The sequence below is a fragment of the Nilaparvata lugens genome, chromosome 2, assembly GCF_014356525.2.
Source record: "Nilaparvata lugens isolate BPH chromosome 2, ASM1435652v1, whole genome shotgun sequence".
Classification (NCBI taxonomy): domain Eukaryota; kingdom Metazoa; phylum Arthropoda; class Insecta; order Hemiptera; family Delphacidae; genus Nilaparvata; species Nilaparvata lugens.
In genome coordinates this window covers 55,397,260-55,422,985 of record NC_052505.1, presented here as the reverse complement: position 1 = coordinate 55,422,985, position 25,726 = coordinate 55,397,260, and the positions used below count along the sequence as shown (strand labels likewise).

Below are 25,726 nucleotides of genomic sequence, written 5' to 3'. Positions count from 1 at the left end.
CATATGATATTAACATTTTCATTTTTATAGTTTAATTTCCATGCCGGATAGGCCTAAATATTTATTCAATGAACTATCATAAAAATATACTTGTTAAAAATATGTAGACAAATTAGCTTAGCCAATATATGACGATTGAGGGTCGATATTCTAGCACATAAAAAACCATATAAACAAAAAAAAGGAAGAAGTATTTATTTATTATTGTGTTCGTTATTGTTATAAGCATAAATATTCTTATATTATGTCTACTTTATGCTATAAAAGCATGTCTATGTTCTATAATCATTAGCTATCCATCGAAGCCAATTTTAAATGCATATCATCATAGACGAATTCTATTATTTATTTGTGTATTATTATAATTATATAAACTAAATGATAATTTGGAACAACTTAAAATCAGGAATTTCGCCCTATTTAAAAGCTTTAAAGTTGGACACAGTGACACCACCCATTCAGCGTACTGGTTACGTCACAGAATCGGACCAATCCCGAATTAATATGTAAATTTGGCGAGATAAAATTTGAAGAAGAAACCCAAGTGGAAATTAGAAGAGGAAGTCCCGAGGCCATTTTGCAAGGATCATCGGTAGGATGCAGACCTAGTCCACGTACTTAATTGTTCAAAAGCTTCAATTTCTGTTTAAGGGGCATGTCTAGGAAGGCTGTTCAAAAAGTGTAGTACTAGGTAAATTTAACTGATGAGATGGGGAGCGGAGTGAAAAAGCATGCTGGCCCACGAACATCGGTCTTCATAGCTCTACTCTCTCTCAATCGATGCGCTCTCTCACACATCAGTCTTCTCTTTCTAGAGAAAGGAGTTCATTACTTCAGTAGCACCACTATCACAATTGACACGCGCACTCACTCTCACATCAGTCTTCTCTTCCTAGAAAAGTCCATTATTATTATTATTATTATTATTATACACTGCATTGTCTACTCATTCTGCGGCTGTTCTAACATGACTGATCTGCTTTTGAGTAGCCTGGCTATAGATTGTATTCTATTGCTTCAACAGTGTTATCAAAGAACACTTCATTCGACTAATTCTTCTAAATCGACATACAGGTTCATTAATATATGAGTGCACTATCCATATATATAAAAGCGAAATGGCACTCACTGACTGACTTACTCACTCACTCACTCACTCACTCACTCACTCACTCACTCACTCACTCGCAGAACTAAAAATCTACCGGACCAAAAACGTTCAAATTTGGTAGGTATGTTCAGTTGGCCCTTTAGAGGCTCACTAAAAAATCTATTGGCGATATTTTAACTCTAAGGGTGGTTTTTAAGGGTTTAAAGTTGGAATTTAAGCATGTATATTCTTCTTATTCCAATATCTTAAAATTATAATTGAAATGTCTATACCATTATGTTAATATAGAACTATAATCTAGAGAGAGTGCCTCTTCGAAACAGTTCTGTGGGTAGATGACACAAGCTGATTTGTAAACTTTTCAGGAGAGCAATTTGAGAGTTTGGCATGGCTGCAAAAATTATCTATCATATTTTTTCTTACCCATTTTACACTAATATAATCAGCTGATCATTGACTATTTGAATATAAAATATCAAGGAATAAAACATTTATTTAAATTGAGGATTGAATTTATTTAATTGAGGATTTTTGCTAGTGATGTCAGAGATATCATGTTTTGCCATCTGCCAAATGTTTCAAATCACAATGTAACAGTATAGGAAATATCTTAAAAATCGATTATTTATAAATTTGAATATATTTTTCAACAATTAATTGATATTATTTACAAGTATTGATCAAGTTAAACAAACTTGAACTGTTTGCAAAGTTGTATGGGTTATGTAGTTCTCAATAGAGGTTATTGATTTTCAGATTTTATAATAGCCTACCAGTACATACACTTATCAAATTTTGCCATCTTTTGATAATTGGATTATAATACAAACCGGTAGAAGAGTGTTGAGATATATGTACTTATCAATATTTGTCAACTTGGGGTTTGGAAGAAAATGCTCTATCAGGCTTGAGCAAGGCCTATATCTCAGCTATTTAAAGAGATACAACATATTTTAGCTACTAGCAGGTAACCCGTGCTTCGCAAGGGTCTTTCTTAAAACTTGACGTAATGAAATCTAGAAGAATTCAAAATAGGCCTATGTACAGTGAGTCAGTCATTCTATCAGGGCTCGAATAATTTTGAAATTTTAATTAAATAAAACTGGGAGAATATAATTTCTTTATCTAAATAACAACACCTTCATTGAAAGACCTGCATGCGTTTTCATATTGCCGATACAGCATTGATGAGACTGTAGACGTTTATTTAGCATTTGTCTGAAGAATTGTTCTAGCTGAAAATTTAATAATCCATGTCAGGTGTAGGCCTAAACTTTGCATCAGGAAAACGAAGTTTCAAAACTATGTTTTTCAGGTAGAAAGCAATATAGAAAGAGATGTACCTTTTTTAATTTCGACCATATGATTTGGTGATTTTTTAATGAAATCGAATGTATCATTAATGAAATTTGAACATAAATTCTGAAAAATCTAAAAAGAAAATTAAAATTTGTGCTTCCAGGTGCACGAGATTGATACTTTTAGAATCTATGTGCAAAATTTGGAAATCTAAATCATTCCCGTTTTTCCGGTATGCAATCCACAAGTTGACATGTTTTGATGCGAACAAACGAACACATGAACAAACACAACCCTACTCTCTCTTATTTTAAAGATAAAACCATCTTATAGATCTAATTTTTCTGAACACAACCATATGCATAACTCAATATGTTCAAAAATGTGACTTATCAACTTGTGTCATCTACCCACAGAGTTGTTCTGGTAACTAAATTAAAAATTTTGTCACATTTGGCATTAAGTTGAGTTGACTTTGTTAGGTTGGCACCAAGTTTAAGATTGAAATGCATTTATCCAGGACCTCCTAAATACCAATTTATCCAGTACCTCCTAAATACCTATTTAGGAGGTCCTGATTTATCGCGGAAAAATTGATTAGGTACTGCTACTTCAATCAGAGCTATTCCTGGGAATATTATATTACTACTAGCCGTCAGGCTCGCTTCGCTCGCCATATCCGTCTAGCCCTGGACCCCCGACTGGATTGTCCAAGAATGAGATCAGCAGGCTCGCTTCGCTTGCCTGCATTTTTCATTTGAGCATTTTTATGTTACGACGATCCAGTCGGGGGTACAGACTAAATGTCTGGCTAAACGGATATGGCGAGCGAAGCGAGCCTGACGACCAGTATTATATAGGTACAGTAAGTGCTGAAGGCTGTTAATAAAATGGTTCATGCATAGACAAATAAAAATCATGATTCTTCATTCTTGAGATTTAAATATATTTATTTTGATTCTAGATAGGAATTAATTTTTCCAGTAATAATATTGTTTGGAGTACATGATCAAATATTTCAATGTATTTATGTATATTATCAGGGAAAATCACAAACAAAAAATGATTCCAATAATATAATAAATCAAATCAAATCAAATTGGTTTTTATTATCCATGATAGCATGAAACAGCTGTTATATAGCTAAGGTGAACGTTATATTTTCGAGCTCAAAATTTAAGTGGTTTTATTCTCTATTTTGTGAATTTAACGTTTTTTTTACAAAAGTTTTACTATCAATCTATCAAAATTTAAAATTGTTTGTTTTATTCAGAAGCAAAGTACTTGTGACTGTATTAGCACAATTCAGAACTGGGCTAATATACGGTAGCAAATATTACGAGAAGTACCTAATTCCTGATTCACCAAAACAAGTGCAGATCACCATGTACAACGGCCTGTGAACAACTGAACAATGGACAGTTGATAACTGTCTATTTTTCTATTTTATAAACAATTGAATTCATTTCTGGTCAATTATGAATTTAATAGAATCTACCGCGCAGGCGCCAGCAGGCGCCTAAACCCAAAAAAATTATGATTCATATAAGCATAATTTTATTCAGAAGCAAAGTATTTGTGATTCTGCACGATTCAGAAAACATTCCAAAGAAGAAGATCCTCAGTCGTTACAATATTGACCCTATTGGAAACCCCCCCTCACTACAATGACAAGGAGCAGTCTGCGCAATCTCCCCCCCCCCCCACAACGTTACCACTCCTGGACAATGTGACAATGTACAGTGTCATACTGCACATTAGTTTTTGCATTTCACCTTTCTTCCAATTGAATACTTGTACCCTATTACTACTTCAAAGAAAGTAAATGTAAATGAAAAAAAGTGAACAGAGAATTGGCTTATCTTGGAAATCTTGCAGTATACTAAAAGTATTTTTTTATTGCAGAAATATTCGTTGAAGCATGAACTATTATTCATTCATATTATCCAATAACTTACTTTTTCTCGAGAATTGAGGAATGATTGGTTGTTTTCTAATTACAGTATAAGAAAAAACATGTAAAACTTGATATATCCAAAAATTAATTTTTCCCGGGTAGTATCATGTAAAGTTCTTGGGTTGAATTTGAATTGCCATGCATGGCCCAACATGGATAATAAAGAATTCGATGAGAGAAGAATGAACCATGTCTCCAAAATAGCTGTACAAATAGAATATAGTACAGATTTCATGTGATATTGAAATGAAATGGGAATAAATAATAATATGGATGTCAAACTACTTTATAAGCATATAGAATAATAGAGCATATTATGAATATAGTATATAACATAAAACACAATAGCGCAGACAAGAAGACGGGCAATATCTCATTGAACAAAAACAATCAATTGTTTCGATGACCAAAAACCAGTTTTCCAGTTCTCCGGTGTGAGTGTCTGTACTCACAATCATAGATAGCAGTTGGGACTGTGTTAGTGAGTTCGACCACACTTTTTCGAAAGGCTAGCGTGTTTCGGACGCTATTTTCCAACCGATAATCATGAAAATGGTACCAAATTGTTCAGAAAGATTTGGACATCTGGCGCCGTACCGCCAATTTTTGATATCACTTATCAATTTTTTCCTATTGAACGTCAAACTTTGCCAAATTTTCTCCAAGTTCATCGAATTTTGAAGTCATTTTATAGTTGGAAAATTGGAATTTGGCGGTACGGCGCCAGATGTCCAAATCTTTCTGAACAATTTGGTACCATTTTCATGATTATCGGTTGGAAAATAGCGTCCGAAACACGCTAGAACGAAGTGCCTGTTTCAGCCCTTTTTCCGAATTATAACATTGCTCTTAATGTAATTCAATCTTCGTCTTTCTGTTTTAAAAAAGTTGTTCCAAAGTTCCTATAATAATTGTGATACTAAGATTTCAAATTTCATTTAAATAAACCCCGAAATTATATTAGTGAAGTCTGTTCAACATTTTTTGCCACGTGGAAGGATCCAGCCGGGACGATATATTCTACGGCCGAATATATTTTGAAAACCAAAAAACAGAAACAAAAGTCTACGTAAGTTATTCGAATATATAAAAGGGGATCCCCATAAATCTGCGAAACTTGTACACCATATAAATTCGTCCATTCGAGAGAGTCATGACTATAGTATTAAGGGTACAAAAGTTATCATAATTAATTTTCTTAGTGTTAAATAAATTTAAATATCCAAGCTGTACTTAGCCAAAAGGTCTATTTTCCTTAGGCGAAACCACACCCTGAGAATAATATCAATTATTAATTTGTTCTATTCTCTGAATAATCATTTTGTATTAACTTGTTTTTTCTTATTCAAATAGTTCAGTTTATGACCCTTTCCAAGGGCTAGTATCCATTTTATTTTCTTCAATCAAAGAGTACCGAACTTTTTACATAGTATTTATAATTTAGAGATTCAAATCTGCTATCATTCAATATTCATTCTGTATCTATTGAGAGTCATAATTTGTATAATCTGTTCAATATTTGCTGTAACAGTTTACCTCTCAGAATATATCCATATTACCATTTTGTTAAACTGGGTTTACTTCATTATACCTCCAAATTCGTTCTTTCTCGACTGACACATATTGATCATTCAGGACACATCCTGTTTCGCAATAGTCAGACATTAGCGAGTATAGTATCTATCATTAGACTATTATTTCTTCTGGTGGTAAATGGTGGTCGATTTTCTTATCAAGTAATAAATCTTTTTATTGGGAATATCCCAAAGAATCAAATAATGAATCGACTCCCACTAGCCTACCACGCCGAGGTGGAGTGAATCCTGCATTATCAGCCAATCAATGTCGCAAAGAGAGGTGATAGATCGTATAGACAACATTGGAATTAAACTCGGTACTCGAAATATTTACTATTTTGGTTCAGCACTTTGCCTTCATACAACCTATAGTACTCATCAGAGACCTGGTTTGCATGGATTTGCCATTCTGTCTGTTGTTTCATGCGGTCTAATATCTTTCCAAATTACGGCACAATTATTGGATTCTGGATATATTAGTCATCATTTGGAGAAAAAGTTCACTCCAAAATCACTATCTCTTTCTGATCCTAGCGACAGCATAATTTACACTCAGCAGATTCAAGTTGAACTGCATTTTATTATTTAATTGGATTTAATTCCATCTCACTATATTATAACCACCTACAGCGTTAAGTTAGAAATTCAGATCCCTTACTTCGGCTACCTTTGTAGACCGCCAAACCCTCTATTGAGCAAATTAACTTTTTCAATCTGTTCCATCCATACACCAGTCATTCTACTTAGATACTCTGAATTAAATGGTACCGACAATCCGATCAAACAAAGGTTGGTCAACCTAGCCTGCAACTACCTATCGTTAAATCATAACCTCAAATACTATAATTGTTCAATTATTTCATTTAATCTAACCATTTTAACTATTAATTACTTTTTCACTGTACGTCCTCCCCTCTCCATAGAGCAAAATAGGCTGCAATATTCGCCAACACAAGGTAAGACCTACTATACGAGGCAATCGTACTTATGGTTAAACGATTGTAATCCTAGTTCCTTGTCATACAATTCAAATTATATATTTCTGTGTCCCCCCCTTGGAGTAAGATTGTGACACACGATGTTTCAACGAGAGGCTGGGATTTGACAGTATGTTCAGAAATCAAGATGAATATCCCACCAAATCTCCTACACGAATACAGTGTAAGTTGTATTATGATAGCTACAGTACATATGTACTGTATAGTACAGTACCTGTTCGTGTTTACCGTTAATAATAGATAATATGATATGATAATATGATAATAGAAAGCTCTATTAAAAACAGCCATCACTTCCTTGTTCTCGGATATTTTCGATAACGGGACTTACGCTTTAAAGAATTTGGGGTCGCTGAATCCAAATCCGAAATCAGAACCTTTCTATCTTCATTTTCAAGAAAGATAGATTTTGAGAAGAAGTGATGACCGGAGAGACGTAGAATCACCATGTGAAAGCGGTGATATGTCCGCTAGTATCTCGATCAAATCAGGTTTCTGCTTGCCTCGAGGGGAAAAGACATGACAAAAGGAGGTTCCTGGATCGTGATCACCATGTGAAAGACACGATTGGACTCAATGTACTTCGACAAAAAACCGTGAACACTGTTCAGTGTTCAAGTTGCACGTCTCCTATCGTGTGAAAGAGACCTAGAGTCTATAGAGATTAAGTTGATAACATTTTGTTTATAACTTTGGTGTAAACGCAGCTTTACAGTGTCATATTTTTGTACATGGGACAGTTTCGGGCTACCATGCCCCTTGTCTCCAAAGTTGTATTGCTTCTTTCCGGAATAAATGATTAAAAAACATCACATGATCGAGGGAGAGCATCACTGTCTCTCATATTATAAGTAATACTATTGAATTATTATTCAATTGTAGATGCTTACAATAATCCGACATCACATAATTACTATTCTATTGTGAAAATAAACTTTGGATTTTCTAGGATACTTACTCAACCACTCTCTCCCCTGTATTTGAATTTCCTATCTCTTCCTGCAATTCTCCCACTAGAACAAGACAGGATAACGAGTCACAAAATAATATGGAAAATAATTATTGTCAGGTTCTGGATATCATTATTCGAATTTCTATCTAGTTCGTTTTATCGGAGCATTTTTATTCTGGATACTATTGGAAAAAAATTCCTGAGAGAAATTATTCTATACTATTTGAGATACAAGTGACTGAGAAAGATTCTTTCTCAGTCAGTCATTCCACATTTCAAAGATTCATGAAGTTGTTTCAAGGATACATTCTACAAGGTATTGTTCATCGAATAACATACTTGATTTCTCAAAATCTAATCCCATTTGAGACTCGTCCATTTCATCTCTAAAAAATAATTTGATTTTGCACTCCTTTCAATTGTTCAAAAATTGTGTGAATTTGAAATTGAAATGTATAGTTATCTGATCAATAAATGTCTCTGTTTGATGTGGATAAAGCCTCGTGCTTAGCCGTAAGTTGACCAATCAAGGTTGAGCTCTGTCATTGGTCAAAACAAGACACGCCCAATGCATTCATGATTGTGATATCTTGAACCGTGAAATAATACGACGCTGGTTTTAGGAAACTTCGTATGTGTTTCACTATTTCATTTTTTCAGGAAAGCAAAAAACAACTCCAAATTGCTGGTAGCTCATTGAAAAATTATCAAAACATTTTTCTTGTACATACTATAACATTTTAATGTTTCATATTATTATCCTATGAATATTCATTCTGAAATGGTTTTTGAAATTATAATAATTGAAAAAAGAATGGATAGCTCCTATGTGACAATTTATTCATTTTTGAATTCCACTGGTGATAAAAGTTACATACGAGACTTTCCATAGCCATGGTCAATGTTGATTTTATTGCATGGCAACAATCAAGCGATTGAACAGGTGTGATGATTCTAATCAATACAGGGATATCATATCTGGGGCCTGTTTCATGAAGATTTAGGTTCCCTCTATTTCAGGAAAAAGGCGGATACACACTAGATTTATAAATGTTTTCACATACCACTTGTGAATTTTCATAAAACTGAACCTTGGTATAACATGATAATAAACTATTTCTCAAATGTGCTATTAGTCTATTCACATTTCACAATGCTACTGTGCTTTGTATAAAAATAACAAAACTGTGAGAAAATAGTGCTAACAGAAGTAGGAGAAGTGCCAGAAGTAATGCTGAAATAGATGTTGAAAAGCTGGAAGACAAACAATGGAAGAGAGAATTTGAGCTGGAACTACAAAATAGGTTCCAAATGTTGCAAGATCTACAAAAAGAAGATAATGACATCAATGGCGGCTCGCCGGGGAAATCAAGTACTGCCCGGCTGTACCAAAATATTCCAATACAAAATAATGTTTTTATAATAAGAATAAGTAAATAAAGTTCCGAGAATATTCATAAGGTTACGATTATTTATTGTTCAATAACTTATCATTAATCTCATTAGCTGAATCTGAATAAGGCTGGCTGTGCGTATGAAATGTGAAGCATTTTGTCGCTGGTGAGTTTTGTTGTTGTCCCATATTACTGAGATATTCGTTCTGAGCTGCATTTTGCTCAGGGGATGCCGTGTTCTATTTTGCAGTACTGACCTTGGTCGCTACAGGAGTACTATACACACGCGTTGCCATGGAAACGATATATACATACTTATAGACTCTACATTAGTGAAGCCTATAGGTACTGCAAGACGAGCTGGGGCATCCCCTTACTACCAACATTGCAATATGAAAATGCAGAACATAACGTAAAAACGAGGAATGTGTTTTGAAAAAATTCTATTGGTCAGGTTGGCACAATCGAAGTTTTAAAAGCGCTCGGTTGATGAACTGCATGCACAGAGAAGAGGATATATATCTCTTCTCTGTGCTGCATGTCTGCTGTTTACAGTTTGAGGTTATCCTAAAAATTTTGAAAACAACACGGTACACATCGCGCTGATTCTTATTATTGAGATTAATTTATTCTATTGAACATTATTCTATAAATATACCGGTGTAAATGATGTATCTGTGGAAGTAATAGTGTTAGTTACAGTTAGTGTAGCGTTATAATCTTGTAGTGTGAATACTGAATAGTAGTTACATTATGGAACCATCAATAGATTTAGTTTGTGCTCTCTTAGAGACACTATTCTTCAAGTGGACTGATAGTGACAAAAAAGACCAAAGTGAGTAACCTCCTTTATACAAAATTTCAGGCATGCTTGAAGTATAGTTTTATTTTTTCAATATTTCTCTCAAATGACTTATTTTTGACACCAAACGGAATTGAGAATAATAAGCAATTCATCTTTCAAATCCCATACCTGATAGCCTATGTCATATTCGATTTTTCATGTTATTTGGGCTTCCCCTATATTTTCCTCCACGAGCCGCCACTGAATGACATAGAGAGTAAGTGGAACATCCTCAAGAAAAGTGTGACAGAAACAGCCAAGGAAATATGTGGGGAAAAGAGAAGAGTAAAAAGAAACCCTGGTTTGATGAAGAGTGCAAGCAGAAATTAACAGAACGAAAGCAGAAGAAAATGATCTGGTTAAGTAGTAACACAGCTGAGAATAGAGACAGGTACATGTAATCAAATAGCGAAACGAATAAGATATTTAGAAGGAGAAAACTAATGTTTGTGAATAGTTTAATCGATAAAGCAGAACAAGATCGTTCAACGAATAATGCAAGAGACTTTTATAGGAAAATAATGTTTTTTAGAAGGGATTCACACCAGATACATATGGAGTTGAGGACAAAGAGAGAGTTGTATTAACTGAGAACCAGAAAGGGCTTGAACGATGGAGGAAATATTTCTATGAACTGCTGAAGGTGGAATATTTGATGGGTCCGTATCACAGAGACAAGTAGTGTTTTTGAACGATATTAGTGTCACAGAGACAAGTTTCATAGGAACAAGTATTTCTATAAATGGTAGTCTCACAAGAACAAGTTCCCACAGAGACAAGGTGAGTCTCACTGGAACAAGTAGTGTCACTGAAACAAGTAGAGGGGTAGAGTCCCATTCGAACAAGTGGAGTGTCACAGAGACAAGGTCAGTCTCACAGGAACAAGGTTGGTGTGGTGTGGTATATAATTAAAAATAAAGGCTATTCATTCTATTCTATTCATGTCACTATAATATATATATATATATATATATATATATATATATATATATATATATATATATATATATACATATATATATACATATACCACATGTAACATGTATTATTTTCAAAGTCATTTTTCTCTCTTTATTTTCAATCATTTAAAATTTGTTATTATTTTAAATAAGTAGATAACTATTGTTTGTTTTTAATCATATTATTTGTATTATTCTTTTGTATTGTTATAATACTTGATAGAGAGTTGAGTGTGAGAGAGGATCGACTGCGCCCTAACTTCGCCCTCTATGAAAAATAAAGGCAGTCATTCTATTCTATCCATGTCACTATAATATATATATATATATTTATTTATTTATATATTTCTTATATATATATTTATATTTATATATACAGGGTGATTCATAATTATGGTAAAATAGTTCAATACGTGATAGTAGAGGTAAAAAAAAGAAAAAAACTTCCCATAAACATAATATATATTATATACATATATAATAGAATAGAATGACTGCCTTTATTTTTCATAGAGGGCGAAGTTAGGGCGCAGTCAATCCTCTCTTACACTCAACTCTCTATCAAGTATTATAACAATACAAAAAAATCATACAAATAATATGATTAAAAACAAACAATAGTTATCTACTTATTTAAAATAATAACAAATTTTAAATTATTGAAAATAAAGAGAAAAAATTACATTGAAAATAATACATAACAATGATGAATGATAGTATTTTCTGATACTTCATCACTTAGTAAAAAATAAGACACTACAGAATACAAGACAGTAGGCCTACATAGCAACTGAAGTGTTTGCTATACATTTCATTCCCTACTTATTATCATTAGCCTATGTAAATATCGAAGTGGATAAGTAAATTACATTAGGATTTATTCAAATAGTAAAATAGAATCTTCCTTCAATCAACAAACAACGTGACAAACAACGCTCCTTCAATCCACGTGACATACATTTGTATAAATAAATATAATTTACATATGTAAATAATGTGGTGACTTCATTTGTTGCCAGCTTTTAACGTTTCTCCTATGGAGAAAAAAATAATGAATTTAGTGGACTGTTTAGTGGATCCTAGACATTCAGATTCAAATCTACATAACAATTGATTCCCCTTTTCATCCAGGATATTCTTGTGGTTTCGATTTAATGACTGAGCGAAGTGAGTTCTAGGATTCAAGTCGACGGTTTTGCATTTCTCTTTATGTTTATATGTTCCGCAATTACGGCGAAACAAAGCAATAGATTACCATAAAATTTGACAGGTATATTACTTTTTAAATTGTGCCTCAAGGTATATACAAGAATTTTGAAAATTTTGCATTTTAAGGTTAATACGATAGGAAAAGTCTCCTTCGAACTCCAATATCACATTAAAAATCAGAATAGAATCATTCATTATAAATAAGCTGTCGAGTGGATTTTTAATTGCATGCAATAATGCATGCAATTATTAACCTTCTAGTCCTGACCCTATTTTTTTCCGACGTTAGTCGTGATCCTGGGTCCCAGGGACCCGCTTCTTTCATATTGAATATCTCAATATATTTCAAGATCTAATGTTATTCCATGATTCTTATATGTCCAAGGGTTATTGATGAACGCAACGAGCACTAATGTGAAGCAGAAATCGATCTGTAATAGTGTGATATTTAGAGGGTATTATTGTAGTTGTTTTTGTGTTTCTTATATTGTTTTTCAGGTTTTTGAACTGAAATGAACTTTTATCCTAACTGTATGTTGAACCCTGCGTTTTGAGTGTGAGAATTGACTCTGTTTTGTTTGAATTCGCTAACTTGTTGCTTAGTTGTCAAAATTAAAGCAATTTTCGTGCATTTTTCAAATACAGTTTCAATTTCATGTCAAAAAAGCCACTGTGTTTGAAGATTGTACGAGCATTGACCTTATTGCAGCTTTGGCTTTTCCACTGGAAGTTATGCTCAACGCTCGTGGAGGGGGAATAATTTTCAGTGAAAAGGCCACAATTGGTATTGAGACGCGAACGAAAAATCATGTAACGGTGTGCGAGCCTCGGTCCTCTGAATGGGCCCATTTCCCATTCAGAGGGACAAATTGTTATGTTTTCAGTTATCAGTAATTTTTATCTAGTTGAATAGAAAACCAAATTTCATATAGTTAGTAGGAGTAGAATCAGAAAATTATTTGTGCATGTGAGTTCAAGTATAGTGAGTTTTATTAAAGCGTATGTGAGTGTTTCTGAAGAGTCCAACTTTGAATATTGTTAAAATGGTGAGTGCCGAACTTTTGTTGTTTTTCTTATTAAGCTCATAATTTTATTTCATAGAATGACCGAGGCCCAAATTTAAATGCAGCAAGTTAGCAGGTTCCCAAAATATGTAGATTGGTATTGAATATATTTTTTTTGTGAATCAATTGCTGAATCACTTTGTTCTGTTTGAAAATTTGACATGTTGCCTGACTTTTATTAATTGGTTCTATTTACTTAGAGTTCAATAAGCCGGAAACTAAATTTTATTAGTATTTTTCATTGAAGTTCCTGGCTCGTAGTTGCTAGCTGCTAAAATAGGTGACAATTAGTTAATGATGATAATCTGTGCATTTGAATGAACGAATCCACTAAAAGCTCCCAACCATTCAAGGATTCAAATAGAGATTCTATAGCATAATTTTAGCAAATATTAAAGAAAAGAAGAAACAACCCCCCTCCGTTTACATTGGTGGCCAGCGGTGGTATAGTCTGCAAGAATGACTATCGAACCGAATGTATTCTTATATATTTCATATTTTGGAAGGTTAACTCAATAGAGACAAATGTGTCACCGGTTGCAGAAATTATGTCAGGTGTGGTGTAGGGTTAAAAATACCTCCACCGGTTACAGATCTTTATTATAATTTAAAATAAATTTATAAAACCTTGCATTTTCAGGGTGATGGAAAAGAACGTTTGGTTATTATTTTATATAAAGTGAACAAAAAATGATAGTGATGAATACAATTATGGATCTCACATGTAACACTAGAAGAAAGATGGGAGAAAAATTGGAAGGTCATAGTCCACTCTTAGGGTAGTTTTTACCCTACCCTCAAGTTCATGTTACACAATATTTGCAAAACTTATGAAATTATAGTGATGAATACTACTATAAATCCTAAAACATACATGAAACACTACTAGAAACATGAAAAATAAATAAGGTCATATAAAGTTTACTTTTAGGGGAGGTTAAGTACCCCTTGGATCACTTGAAGCTCATAGGTTTCACTATCATCCTACTCAGGGTCAGTATACTTATCTTGAGCGATGAATTTATTCTTATCATCACTTATGTCATTGAAATAGAGATCTAGACGTCAATTTGTTATTATTTCTCGAAGTCTCTGTCCAAAATGTACATGTTGACTGCTTAAATTCAATCATTATTGCATGAAAATGTGCATTTGAAAAAAATGAAAAAGTTACGTTAGTCGTGGGACCCAAAAGCATCATTTCACGAAAACAACAAGTCACAGAGCACTAACACTCTACATCAAGTTTAAGTGTCTACTAACATGAATTTACATGGGTCACAATATACAGTAAAGTGAATGGAAGCAAAATTATAACTTAAAAAAAGAATTGCTGGGTCCCTCGGACCCAGGGTCACGACTAGAAGATTAATATCTCAATGTAACTTAGTAAAAAAATCAGATGTCGTGTTGTATATTCATTGCATGCAATGACACATGCAATTAATAACGGAAAGTAAACATAGTATTTTCTCTCGACCTTTCTCTGCTTTCAACCTGGGCTGACCTGTTGCAAGTGTGTTAAAGGAGATTAGCTTTTGATGTTAGCATAGTTTTCATACACTAACCTGTAACAATAAATATTGTTACAATAGTGAGTGATGAGAATTATGCGAATTAGCCTGAGAAGTTAGCCTGTTATGAGAATGGATTTTGCTGTTTTGCTTTTCTGCGGTGTGTTGTGTCGACTCTGTCAGTGTGTGCGTAGAAGTTGTAGTACTCAGAAAAACTTCAATTTTCCTGGAGCAAAAGCTTAGTTCATGACCCTTGCTTTTCTGCGTTGTGTAGTGTCGACTCTGTAAGTGTGCACATAGAAGTTGTGATACTGAGAAGATCAACGATTTTCCTGGAGGAGCAGTCTGGTTCATGACCTTATAAGGCAAAAAATTTATAGCTGTCAAGGAAAAATAGCTGTCATTTGATGGGAGAATGTATCTTAAATTGTAGTAGTAACGTTCCTTTCTATTGGTGGAAATTTTTCCAGAAATTAGTAACTGCCAATCACAGTTAACGTTGGTTAGGTCTATCTAGTATGGATGATCACACAGCTGTCCACGGCAAGACGAAAAAAGCGAAGTACATTCACTCAGTGTCTGTCCTCTGACATAAGCAGTACAAAATGTAGTCTGATCAAAACTTTGTGTTAATCATGGCTCTCATGCCAGCTTCAGGCCTTTTAGTATTTGGCTCTGGAACCTTTTGTTCCAGTAGCATTTTTAGTTTTTTCCACCTCAGTAGTTGCTTTGATTAAGAAGAGAGAGAGAATCAAAATTGTCACCTCACAATAGAGATTTTCCTCCTATAACCGCTACTGAAGCGGTGTAAGTACGGGAACATCAAAGGATGGGATCAACGTACGAATCCATCAATTTACGGATTCATGAACGTGTGTCTTTAAGCTGCTGAGACGCCTCTGAATCGATGGCCGTCCTAGAAGCTTGGAATATGCTGTCTCCTGTCCCATCTGGACGTGTAGAGCTCGATCACCGAGCCTATATTCAATTTGAAGAAACAGCTATAAGGTAACAACTTTTTCCAAATTAAATGAACGTCCCAGGAACTCCGGATGTGACAGAATGGGTTTTAATAATTATAGACTTTCAAAAAAGGGGAAGGGTGTAAAACGTGCGGAATGAGACGTTTGTTAAATCGTAATTTTGAGATATTATTGGGATTGGATAGATTACTAATTTTATTAATTTTGGTTTGAGTAATAGATTTTCGGTTGTATCTTTACATTGAAATGTGAGGCCATATTTTCTCTGTAAGGATCCAGCTGGGAATTTCAGTTTTCTTTAAATTTATATTTTAATCTACTAAGTTACTAAAGTTGAATTAGTATACGAAATGTTTAAAGGTCCCTTATTGATAAATTAATGTATTCATAGAGATGAGTGAACTAGTGCTATTGTTATTACTTGTTATTGGAATTTTACACTTTTAAAAAGCTCTTATGTGGATTCATCCACATAGGAGTCACTCTCCCAATGTTAAAACTGGAATTCAATTTTTTTTTTGAAAAGCTTTTTTGTGTGGATTCATAAACATAGAAGATATTCTGCACCAATCAATCTGCACTGATCAAATGAGATATTTACTTTATATCTCCATAAAATGACTTTAGAATTATTTTACACATAGAAGGTATTCACCAGGTTGTAGGGCTTTAAATTCTGAAGAAAATGATACCACAAATGCAAAATTGAACATGTTGACACATAGGAGGTTCCCTAAGATCAGCGACGAATAGCAAATAAAAAATAAATTTAGTAACTTATATAACGTCGCTGGTCTTAGGGAACCTCCTATGTGTCAACATTACCAATTTTGCGTTTTTCGTATCATTTTCTTCAGAATTCGAAGCTCTACAACCTGGTGAATACCTACTATGTGAAAAATAACTCTATAGTAATTTTATGGAGGAATGAAGAATATATCCTATGTGATCAGTGCAGTTAGATTGGTGCAGAATATCCTCTATGTTTATGAATCCACATATAAGAACTATTCTAGAAAATGGAATTCCAGTTCTTACATTGGGAGAGTCACTCCTATGTGAATGAATCCACATAAGAGCTTTATAAAGTGTGAAATTCCAGATCTTAAAAACATGAACATCATAATAAATAATAATCACATCATAATTGTGATATTTTCGAGCTCAAAATTTAAGTGTTTTTATTCTTTATTTTGTGAATTTATAGTTTGTTTCATGTTTTTAGGAAACTTTTATTATTAACCCATCCAAATTTGAAATTGTTAGTTTTATTCTAATTTATATTTTAGATTGTGATTTGGTGTAGAAATTTGAATGGACATAACCTATTATATTTGGAAAATTTAGAACTAAATTAGGAAATTGAAGAAGTTTTAGGCAATAGCCTGTTTTTTCTTTTCCGATTCTTGTATTTTTTTTGCTAACCTTATAAATAAATAAATAATCTATCATAATCTTCTGGATGGACCATTTTGGTACACTTAGTTCTTTAAAGTGTGGTTAAAAATTGTATTATTTTTTTAGTTGTAACATCGATTCAATTTGACATTGCTAATAGTCTATGGATATATTTTAATTATTCATTTTAATTATTACACAGATCATAATAATAATTATCACAACTAGGATAGACAAAGTAAACTCCGATTGTATTATTTTCCCAGAATCTCTATGAATAATTGTCTGAAACGAGGCTATTCACTTTTGCAGCACTTCACATAAAGAATGTTGGTCTTGGTCTAGAAAAAATGTTACAATTTTTTTTTCAATATAGAGTCAGAAAAATTTAACGTTTTGAAAATTACAAGTAATAATGATAGCACTATGCACTCGTCTCTATGACTATATAGCTCTATGACTATAGCAATAGCACACGTCTCTATGACTATATTAATTTATGCATAGAATTTAAATCTTATCGATTATATATTTTATTTTTATTCTATCATAATCTTTGCAGGAAGATGATCTTTCTATGAGGTTCTCATTTATCATGTTTGAATTATTCTTTCCATTATTACTGCCATGATCATTACATATCTAAGTAGATATTCAGCCGCACCAACAAAGCACCTTCCCTCTCCATTCTCCGCGTCCTCCTCGGTTGCTCCAATTCTCTCCATATAGGCCTTCACTTGACTCCACCATTTACGTCGTAGTCTTCCTCTCGGTCGTCGTCCTTCTGGATTTATTTTAAACACTTGATTGAGATTGGAGTCATCTTTTCTTCTCAATACATGCGCAGTCCATCTGATCCTTTTGAACTTGAACTTGCATACTAGATCTGGCTCCCTATAAAGGTCTCGAAGTTCTCTGATGTGTCTCTACCACCACTCTTCTTCCTCATTCATAGGTCCATGGATTTTTCTGAGGACCTTCTTCTCAAATACATTCAGTTTTCTTCTCTCCCTTTTAATTCTTAACTTCCATGTTTCAGTACCGTAGAGCAATATTGGTTTCATAGATCTCAATTTTTGTAGCATGTAATAACAATTTAGAGGACATAAGTTTGTTGCATGCATAGAAACATCTGTTTGCAAGGTTTAGCTAATTCTGTATTTCTGTTACTTCTGTGTTTTGTTCAGAAATTACAATGCCTAAATACTTTAAGTGTCTACTTTTCAAAGTATTGATCGTTCACTTGGGGAGGACCTTGGTCTCTGTTACCTCGATTTCTTCAACTCGCTACCCGACGCCAGGCAACCCAAAAAAGTTCTCCATGTAATTGATACAGTCCACAAACCAGAGTGCTGTTTGAGCCAGCCTCTGTCGAAAAAACAGTACATATTCTGTATTTATATTATTTACTTCCAGTCAAATTTTCCTCGCTTCCTCTATAAACACTTTTGCCAATTGACTTAAGTCACCTATTCTTCCTGTGAAAATCACCATGTCATCAGCAAACGCTAGTGTGTTGATTCCAGATCCAATTTTTATTCCTTTATACCTTTTTGTAATTTTATGGAGTGCTTCCTCGATGACTATATTGAAGAGAATTGGCGAGAGCCCATCACCCTGTCGTACTCCTGAAAGACTCAGAGACTTGCTCATCCACTCGTACCAAACATGTAGCTCCTGCTATACTTGACCTGGCCAGGTTTTCTAGGTTTTTTGGGATTCCAAACTTCTTCATCCTGACCCACAGTTTCTCACTGTTCATGCTATCATAAGCTTTTTGAAAGTCGATAAATGAAGCAAATAACTTTGTTGAGTTCCCAGTACAGTATTCTGATATAATTTCTTTGAGAATAAATATTTGATTTGTTGTTGACCTGCCTTTCATTTTAGATAAGACTTTATAGGGAATGCTGAGAAGAGAAATTCCTCTAAAGTTGTCGCATTCTTCGTTCTCTCCTGTTTTGTGTATGGGAAAAACTATTGCCTCCTGCCAGTCATTTGGCATCTTTTCTTTTTCTCACATTATCCTTATCAATTTCCAGAGTGTTCCGAGAGTTACTTTACAACTTCCAACAGTATTCTTTGATAAAATGGAAGAACTTGCTCATGTACGGTATAGGAAATACACGAATGACGCATCCTCACGTCTGTACCACTGGACTGATTAACTTGAAACTATGCATATAGATTCCCAATTTACAGACAATGATAGGCCTATTCAGATTTTAGGCCTATCTCAAATTCTTCAAGTTTTCAGTTAGTCATGTTTCCAATCAGTCCCTTGCGGAGCACGGGTAACCTGCTAGTAAAAATCATATGAAAAAAGGTACAAAGCTTGATAGCTGGTTTTGATGTTGTTCCAAAGCAAAACACATTTTTATTAGTCTGTTTAGAGTCTTTTAATCGCAATAGGTTGTTGGTGTGAAATTTTGCCATAACAAAAGTGCTGCGGTAGTTGAATAGAGAATGACTTTCTCCACTTGACCCAACCGTGAGTCCATGTTGGTTACCTTTTATATAGCATAGAGAAAAGATGAGCGTAAGTATCTATACTTGCATCAGTTGTCTCTGGTTATGGATAGTTAGTTAGTTATAGATGCAGTGTATTCTATAACTAAGTGTTATAGTGCCGTGTTATTACACTGCAGTGTTATATCGTCATGCAGTGAGTGAGAATTTCGTTGTCAGTCATTCTTATTGATATTTGTTATCGGAAACTGTTGCAATATTGAACCATATTATATTAATCCATAATAGTTGCTGTGTTATTTGTTTTTGGATGAAGATGGCCTGTTGTAGCACTGTCGGGTCTAGTTGAGAAAGCTATCTTTTAATCATCTACTCCTAGCTCTTGTTATGACAGAGTTTCGCTCTATGAAATTATTCTAGAAGTTTGAAGTGTTTTCCTTTACAGAAACATCAAAACCAGCTCTAACTTATATCTTAATCCTTCAAATAATTATGAACTCGAGAAACTGTACAGTAACACTCCATATGTGTAGAAATGGATAGCTAATATAGTATTGAATCCAGTAAACAAGAGCAAACTGAATTTTTTGTTATACGTACAGTATCTGACAGGGAATGAGTGTGTTTCATTCGTGAATATATATTTCACTTCCATAATTTCAGCAGTTTTCTGGATTCCCAAGTAGTGTTTAGTTGTAACTTCGATGGCATCGTGATATTTTACGTCCTGAATCTCTTTCACACCGAAAAGTCGATTCACCACTCGTGAAAACCTCAACTGTCAAGCAGAATAATCGCCAAATTATTCAAGAAAAAAAAAACAACAGGAATTTTACAAATCAGCAGCTAAATGATCAAATTTTATTGCTACGCATATAGTCCAGTCAATATAGACATAAAAAGGGGGTGTGCTTGCAATTTATATTGTGGTTCTGATTTTTTTTTATATTATTTGGGTACATAAGAGAAGTCCAGAACCAATTTCTTCATGCACAATTTCCTCGTGCTAGATTCAGGGTGGGCCAAGAACCTCGTATTTTCGGCCCATTTTCCAGTTCTCAGCTATTTCTGCCAAATCTCGTAATCGGACAGAAAAATTTTTTCTGGCCTTTTTTTTAGATGATAAAATTCTGAATGAAATTGAATCTATGTGAATGAAAAAATTGGTCATTTTTTGTGTATTGGAATATGGGCTTAAGTACACTCAGCAATAAATTTTTCGACCGAATTTGACTTTTGATGCATTATTTTGGACCGTCTTGACGAGCCGAGAAGAATGAAGTGTGGTACGATGAAAATAAATCTGAGCATTGTGTCGAAAGTTATAAGTGTTTGAAATTTTGATCCTTGAGGTGTCCTTAAGCGCGCCTCTCCACTAGGAAATACTGAAATGAAGTGCATCTAACGGGTGATTCTCATAGAACATAATCTCATGAACTTATCTCATTGTACGAAATGTCAATGTGAGGACAATGTAGTTGGTGATGATGGTTGAAGCTGAAAATTAGGTGTTTTTCACAATACAAGGAGCATTGTTGTCAGGTGTACATGAAAATCTATGAGAGATAAAGTGCTCTACCTGATATTAGATTGTAGAGCAGAAAAATACACCAAGAGGGATTTTGAATTATACATCCAAATGGTAAAAATCGAAAGATATTGTTCATAAAATACCAAAATTCATCAAAATTGATTTTTTCTTTAAATTTCACTCATGTTTGATAATTCATAACTCAGTAATCATTGGAGATAGAGAGTTCCGAATGATCTAATTCAGAATAATTCAGAAAAATTTAGAATTTTATCATCTAAGAAAAGGCGATAACAAATTTTTCTGTCCGATTACGAGATTTGGCAGGAGTCCGATAGCTGAGAACTGGAAAGGAGTCGAACATACGAGGTTTTTGTCCTACCCTGCATCTAGCACAAGGAAATTTTGCATGAAGAAATTGGTTCTGGACTTCTCTTATGTACCCAAATAATATATTAAAAAATCAGAACCACAATATAAATTGCATGCACCAATGTATATAGTAACTGGATTAATAGTAATATCTCGATGCTGTGGAAGGGGTGCGTATCGCCCTGGGGATTACCTTTTCGCAACATCACTTCCACGAAACCACAAATAATGTTATTGAAGTGTTTATCCAACATAGAGTGTATTTCACAAATATAGCACTGTGATTATAGTGAGGTTCACGTTATAATCTCCGTATTTGATCAACATTGATGTTTCTATCCATGTCTATCTATAGATGTATGTTCAGTTGGCCTTCTAGAGGAGCACGAAGAACGGGTTTTAAAAACTTGCAAAGATAAGCCCAACATCTGCATTTTTCCAGGGATTCTTCCGCGTTTTCTCAGCTATTCAAGAACTAATTGGTACAGAAGTTAAGCTAGGATCTGAAAATTTTTTGTTGATGATTCCAGAGCTTCGCCAAACGTACGCTCATATGCATTTCCCTAGCGTTCCTAAGAATTGTTTCTGTGTTTTGTGACGAATCAGGAAGTATGCTACCACAATTTGATTCAAAAAACGTTATTTAATTACAATCCATATGGATCAACATTTGTAACCAATGTTTGTATTTTTGAAAACTTTTGGTGGGTGAACGTAAAAAAAGCGTTGATAGGATTAAATCAGCATGGATGGATTTGAATAAGATGAATAGATGAATATACTGTGGATAGATTCAGACATAGATGAATGGAGATTGAGAACAGAACGAGTTTCAATTTTTTATAAATATTCGAATAATATTGACAAAACTCTAAATGGAAAATTATTATTAGAATCCAATCAACTTATTTTTCAAGATGATTATTCATTTCAAAAATAAGTTCTAATTTTAATAATAATTTCTTATAACACAGGACTGTCTACTTTGTCAATAGACTATGATTAAATAAATATTTGTGTATAAAATAGGTTTGATTTCGAATCTTGCTCTCACCTTAGTATCAGTTGAGTGACTGCAGCTCCAAAGATCTTTTTTGATGTGCACAAAAAAGTCACCAAATTCATTGGTTACTTTCTCATATTCAGCTTGTCCGTTGGAGCCAATAGTATATATGTGAATCTCAGTCCTATGTTCTTCTTTGTAATCATGAATATTTTCATGTAATGTACATCTTTGAAAAAAAAAAACAAATGGTAGAACAGTTATCAATCAATTTTATCTTTTATTTATTGATGATCAATATCGGGGGACCGATCTTTGCTCTGGAGTGTAAAAGCATAGAAAATTTGTAACGAAAAATTGAATTCATAGTTTATATTAATTTATTCAATTTCTGTTTCTCAGTCATACAATTATTTCTACAGTTATATTAGGAGGTACAACAGGTTTATGCCCAAAACTGTTCCTTTTCAAATTTATACTACAGTCCAAATCAAAATCTAGGTTGAGCAACCATCTCTCATCAAAATGAAAATTTATTCATACTTCAAAAAACAAACACATCATCAATTACAAATAGATATACAGTTCAGTTCGGACAGCCGAACAGATAAGACGCAACTCTGTGCTGCTCTGTGTTACCTTTCGATTCTCAATCCGGCGTGTATTTATTGGCAAAATTGTTTACAGTTAAAACGAGTTCCATTCTCATTTTATAAATATGCTGGCGGTCTGTGGCATTTGTGATCAGAAAATTTTAGAAAAAGTTCCATCAGTGAAATGTAGTGGTGTATGTGATCGAAATTTTCATGTTAAGTGTATCAGCAGTGATCTCGATGCAAGATGTACAAGATCGGGAAAGGAGTGGAAATGCAAAGAGTGTCAAAGTCAATCTTCCGACCTCGCGAGCTTGAATTCCGATGCATCCAATAGTGAGTATATATCAAAAGACTTTATGGTGAAAATGTTTGACAAATTTAAGGAAGAGGTATTCAGTGAATTGAAATCATTCAAAGAGGAGCTATCTGAACTTAAAAAGTCTAATGAGTTCATTTCTGATGGTATTGACTCTACAAACGTTTCAATAAAGGATATAGAAAACGAATTGGGTGAAATTAAAAAACAAAATAAGGAGCTACGTGAAAGAAATCTTCGACTTGAGGAAACTGTGAATGAACTACAAGAAAAAGTGAGATCCCTCGAGCAGTACTCGCGACGAAATAATGTGGAAATTAGTGGTATTCCCATCACACCTAATGAGGACATTCAATGTGTGGTGGAAGACGTGGGAGCTGCACTGGGAGTCGACGTCAGCAGCAGCTGCATTACTTCAGCCCACAGGATTCCATCGTTCAAAAGAGAGAGGGTGCCGTCCATTGTAGTCCAATTCTCAAACAAATTCGAGAGAGATGTGTGGATCAACAAATTCAGGAAGCAGGGAGGAAAATTTACTGCTTAGAAGGTTAATCCCTTATTCTCAGAAAGCAGAGTGTTCATCAACGAACATCAATCACCGGACAATAGGCAATTTCTTTCACAGTTGAAAAGAAGATGTCAGGAAATTGGTTTTCAATATGCATGGTGTAGGGATGGTAAGTTTTTTGTAAGATAGGCAAGTGGAGAAAAATGTATCAGAGATGGTAGATTGAATGGATTGAATAAATCTAAAAATCAGTGATTCCGTTAACTCCAAATAGTAATCTTGCATTTAATGATTAGGTAATGTTAAATCGATTGAAGAAAAAAGAATCAGGTAGTTTAAATACTATAATTATATGTCCATATGACTGAGAATATTACGAACGAATTCATGAGTTTGGATTAATCTTTTTTTAATTCTACCGAAAATAACAATATTGAATTTGCTTGCCTTTATGCGAATATTAGAAGCATTAGAAATAACTTCGATAGCTTTTTGTTAGAATTTTCACAAATAAAAAATAAAGTGCACTTTATTATATTTAGCGAAATATGGATAGGTGCAGACGAACTGAGTTTCTATAATATACCAGGATACAATATTGCTTCATGTAATGCGAATTACAGATCTGGAGGAGTGTTGTGTTTTGTTTCAGATGAGATAACAGCACAACAAAGTATAGTTAATGGTATGAGAACTGCCGATTCTTTATTGTTAAGTGTAAGATTGAACAACTCGTATTTTAAAATTTGCTGTTTGTACAGGCTACAGCAGTTCAGTGAGGATGAATTCATAGAGGAATTATCGGATTATACTCAGTTCTTGAATACGAATACAATTCTGATGGGTGATATGAACATAAATATATAAAATAGGAACTCACAAGCTTCTAAGTATGTAAATTTACTGAACGATAACGGGTTTCTATCATGAATTGATGCACCAACAAGAAAAACAGAATTTACCAGTACCTGCATAGATCATATTTTTATTAAGGATAGAAGAATTGACAGATATGAAACAGCAATATTTGAAGTTAATCTCACCGATCATTGTATGTTGGGTCTTGTTTATAGGAAGCTTAATAGAAAACAAAATGACTCCGAAAAAGTAATAAAAATGTCTATATAGATTACGAACTAGTCAATAATAAAATTAAAGATGTAATATATGAATACTTTGCAAGAATTAGTGACGTCAATCTTTGTTATCAAAAGCTAGAAGATATATTGAATAATGCAATTGAATCCAGTTCAAAAACTAGAATTGTAAATAAAAAACTAGCTAAAGCGCAATTAATTAGTCCGTGGATAACTCTCAAGCTATTGAATAAACTAAAAAAGAGAAAACAACTTTATGCTATTGCAAAGCGAAGACCCTATGATAATTCTTTTCAAACGTACTTTAATTCATTCTGTCAAATACTGAAGGCTGATATTATTACTGAGAAGGATAATTACTATTCAAAATTGCTCATAGGAAGCCAAGCTGATTCAACTAAACAGTGGAAGATGATTAATGGTCTAACTGGAGTTAAAAAGAACAAAGGTATTGAACAAGTTGAGCTCTCTGATGGTACAATTATTTCAAAGTCATAGGACGTAGCTAGAGAAATAAATCAGTTTCTAATTGCAGTTGATAGAAATGATACTGTACCTGCTTCACGCTTATCAGT

At 33.7% G+C, this 25,726-nt stretch overlaps 1 protein-coding gene across 2 annotated transcripts in view; it reads right to left on the bottom strand.

Annotated features, from left to right (window-relative positions):
- The window catches only part of LOC111054806, a 724,817-nt gene that overhangs the window by 498,640 nt on the left and 200,451 nt on the right, over positions 1-25,726 (bottom strand). For both annotated transcript variants that reach the window (XM_039419907.1, XM_039419906.1), the window contains exons 3-5: positions 22,686-22,863; positions 20,329-20,506; positions 7,901-7,955 (exon numbers count right to left, since the gene is read on the bottom strand). In XM_039419907.1, the coding sequence (XP_039275841.1) occupies positions 7,901-7,955; positions 20,329-20,506; positions 22,686-22,863 (411 nt within the window). The remainder of the gene's footprint in view (positions 1-7,900; positions 7,956-20,328; positions 20,507-22,685; positions 22,864-25,726) is intronic.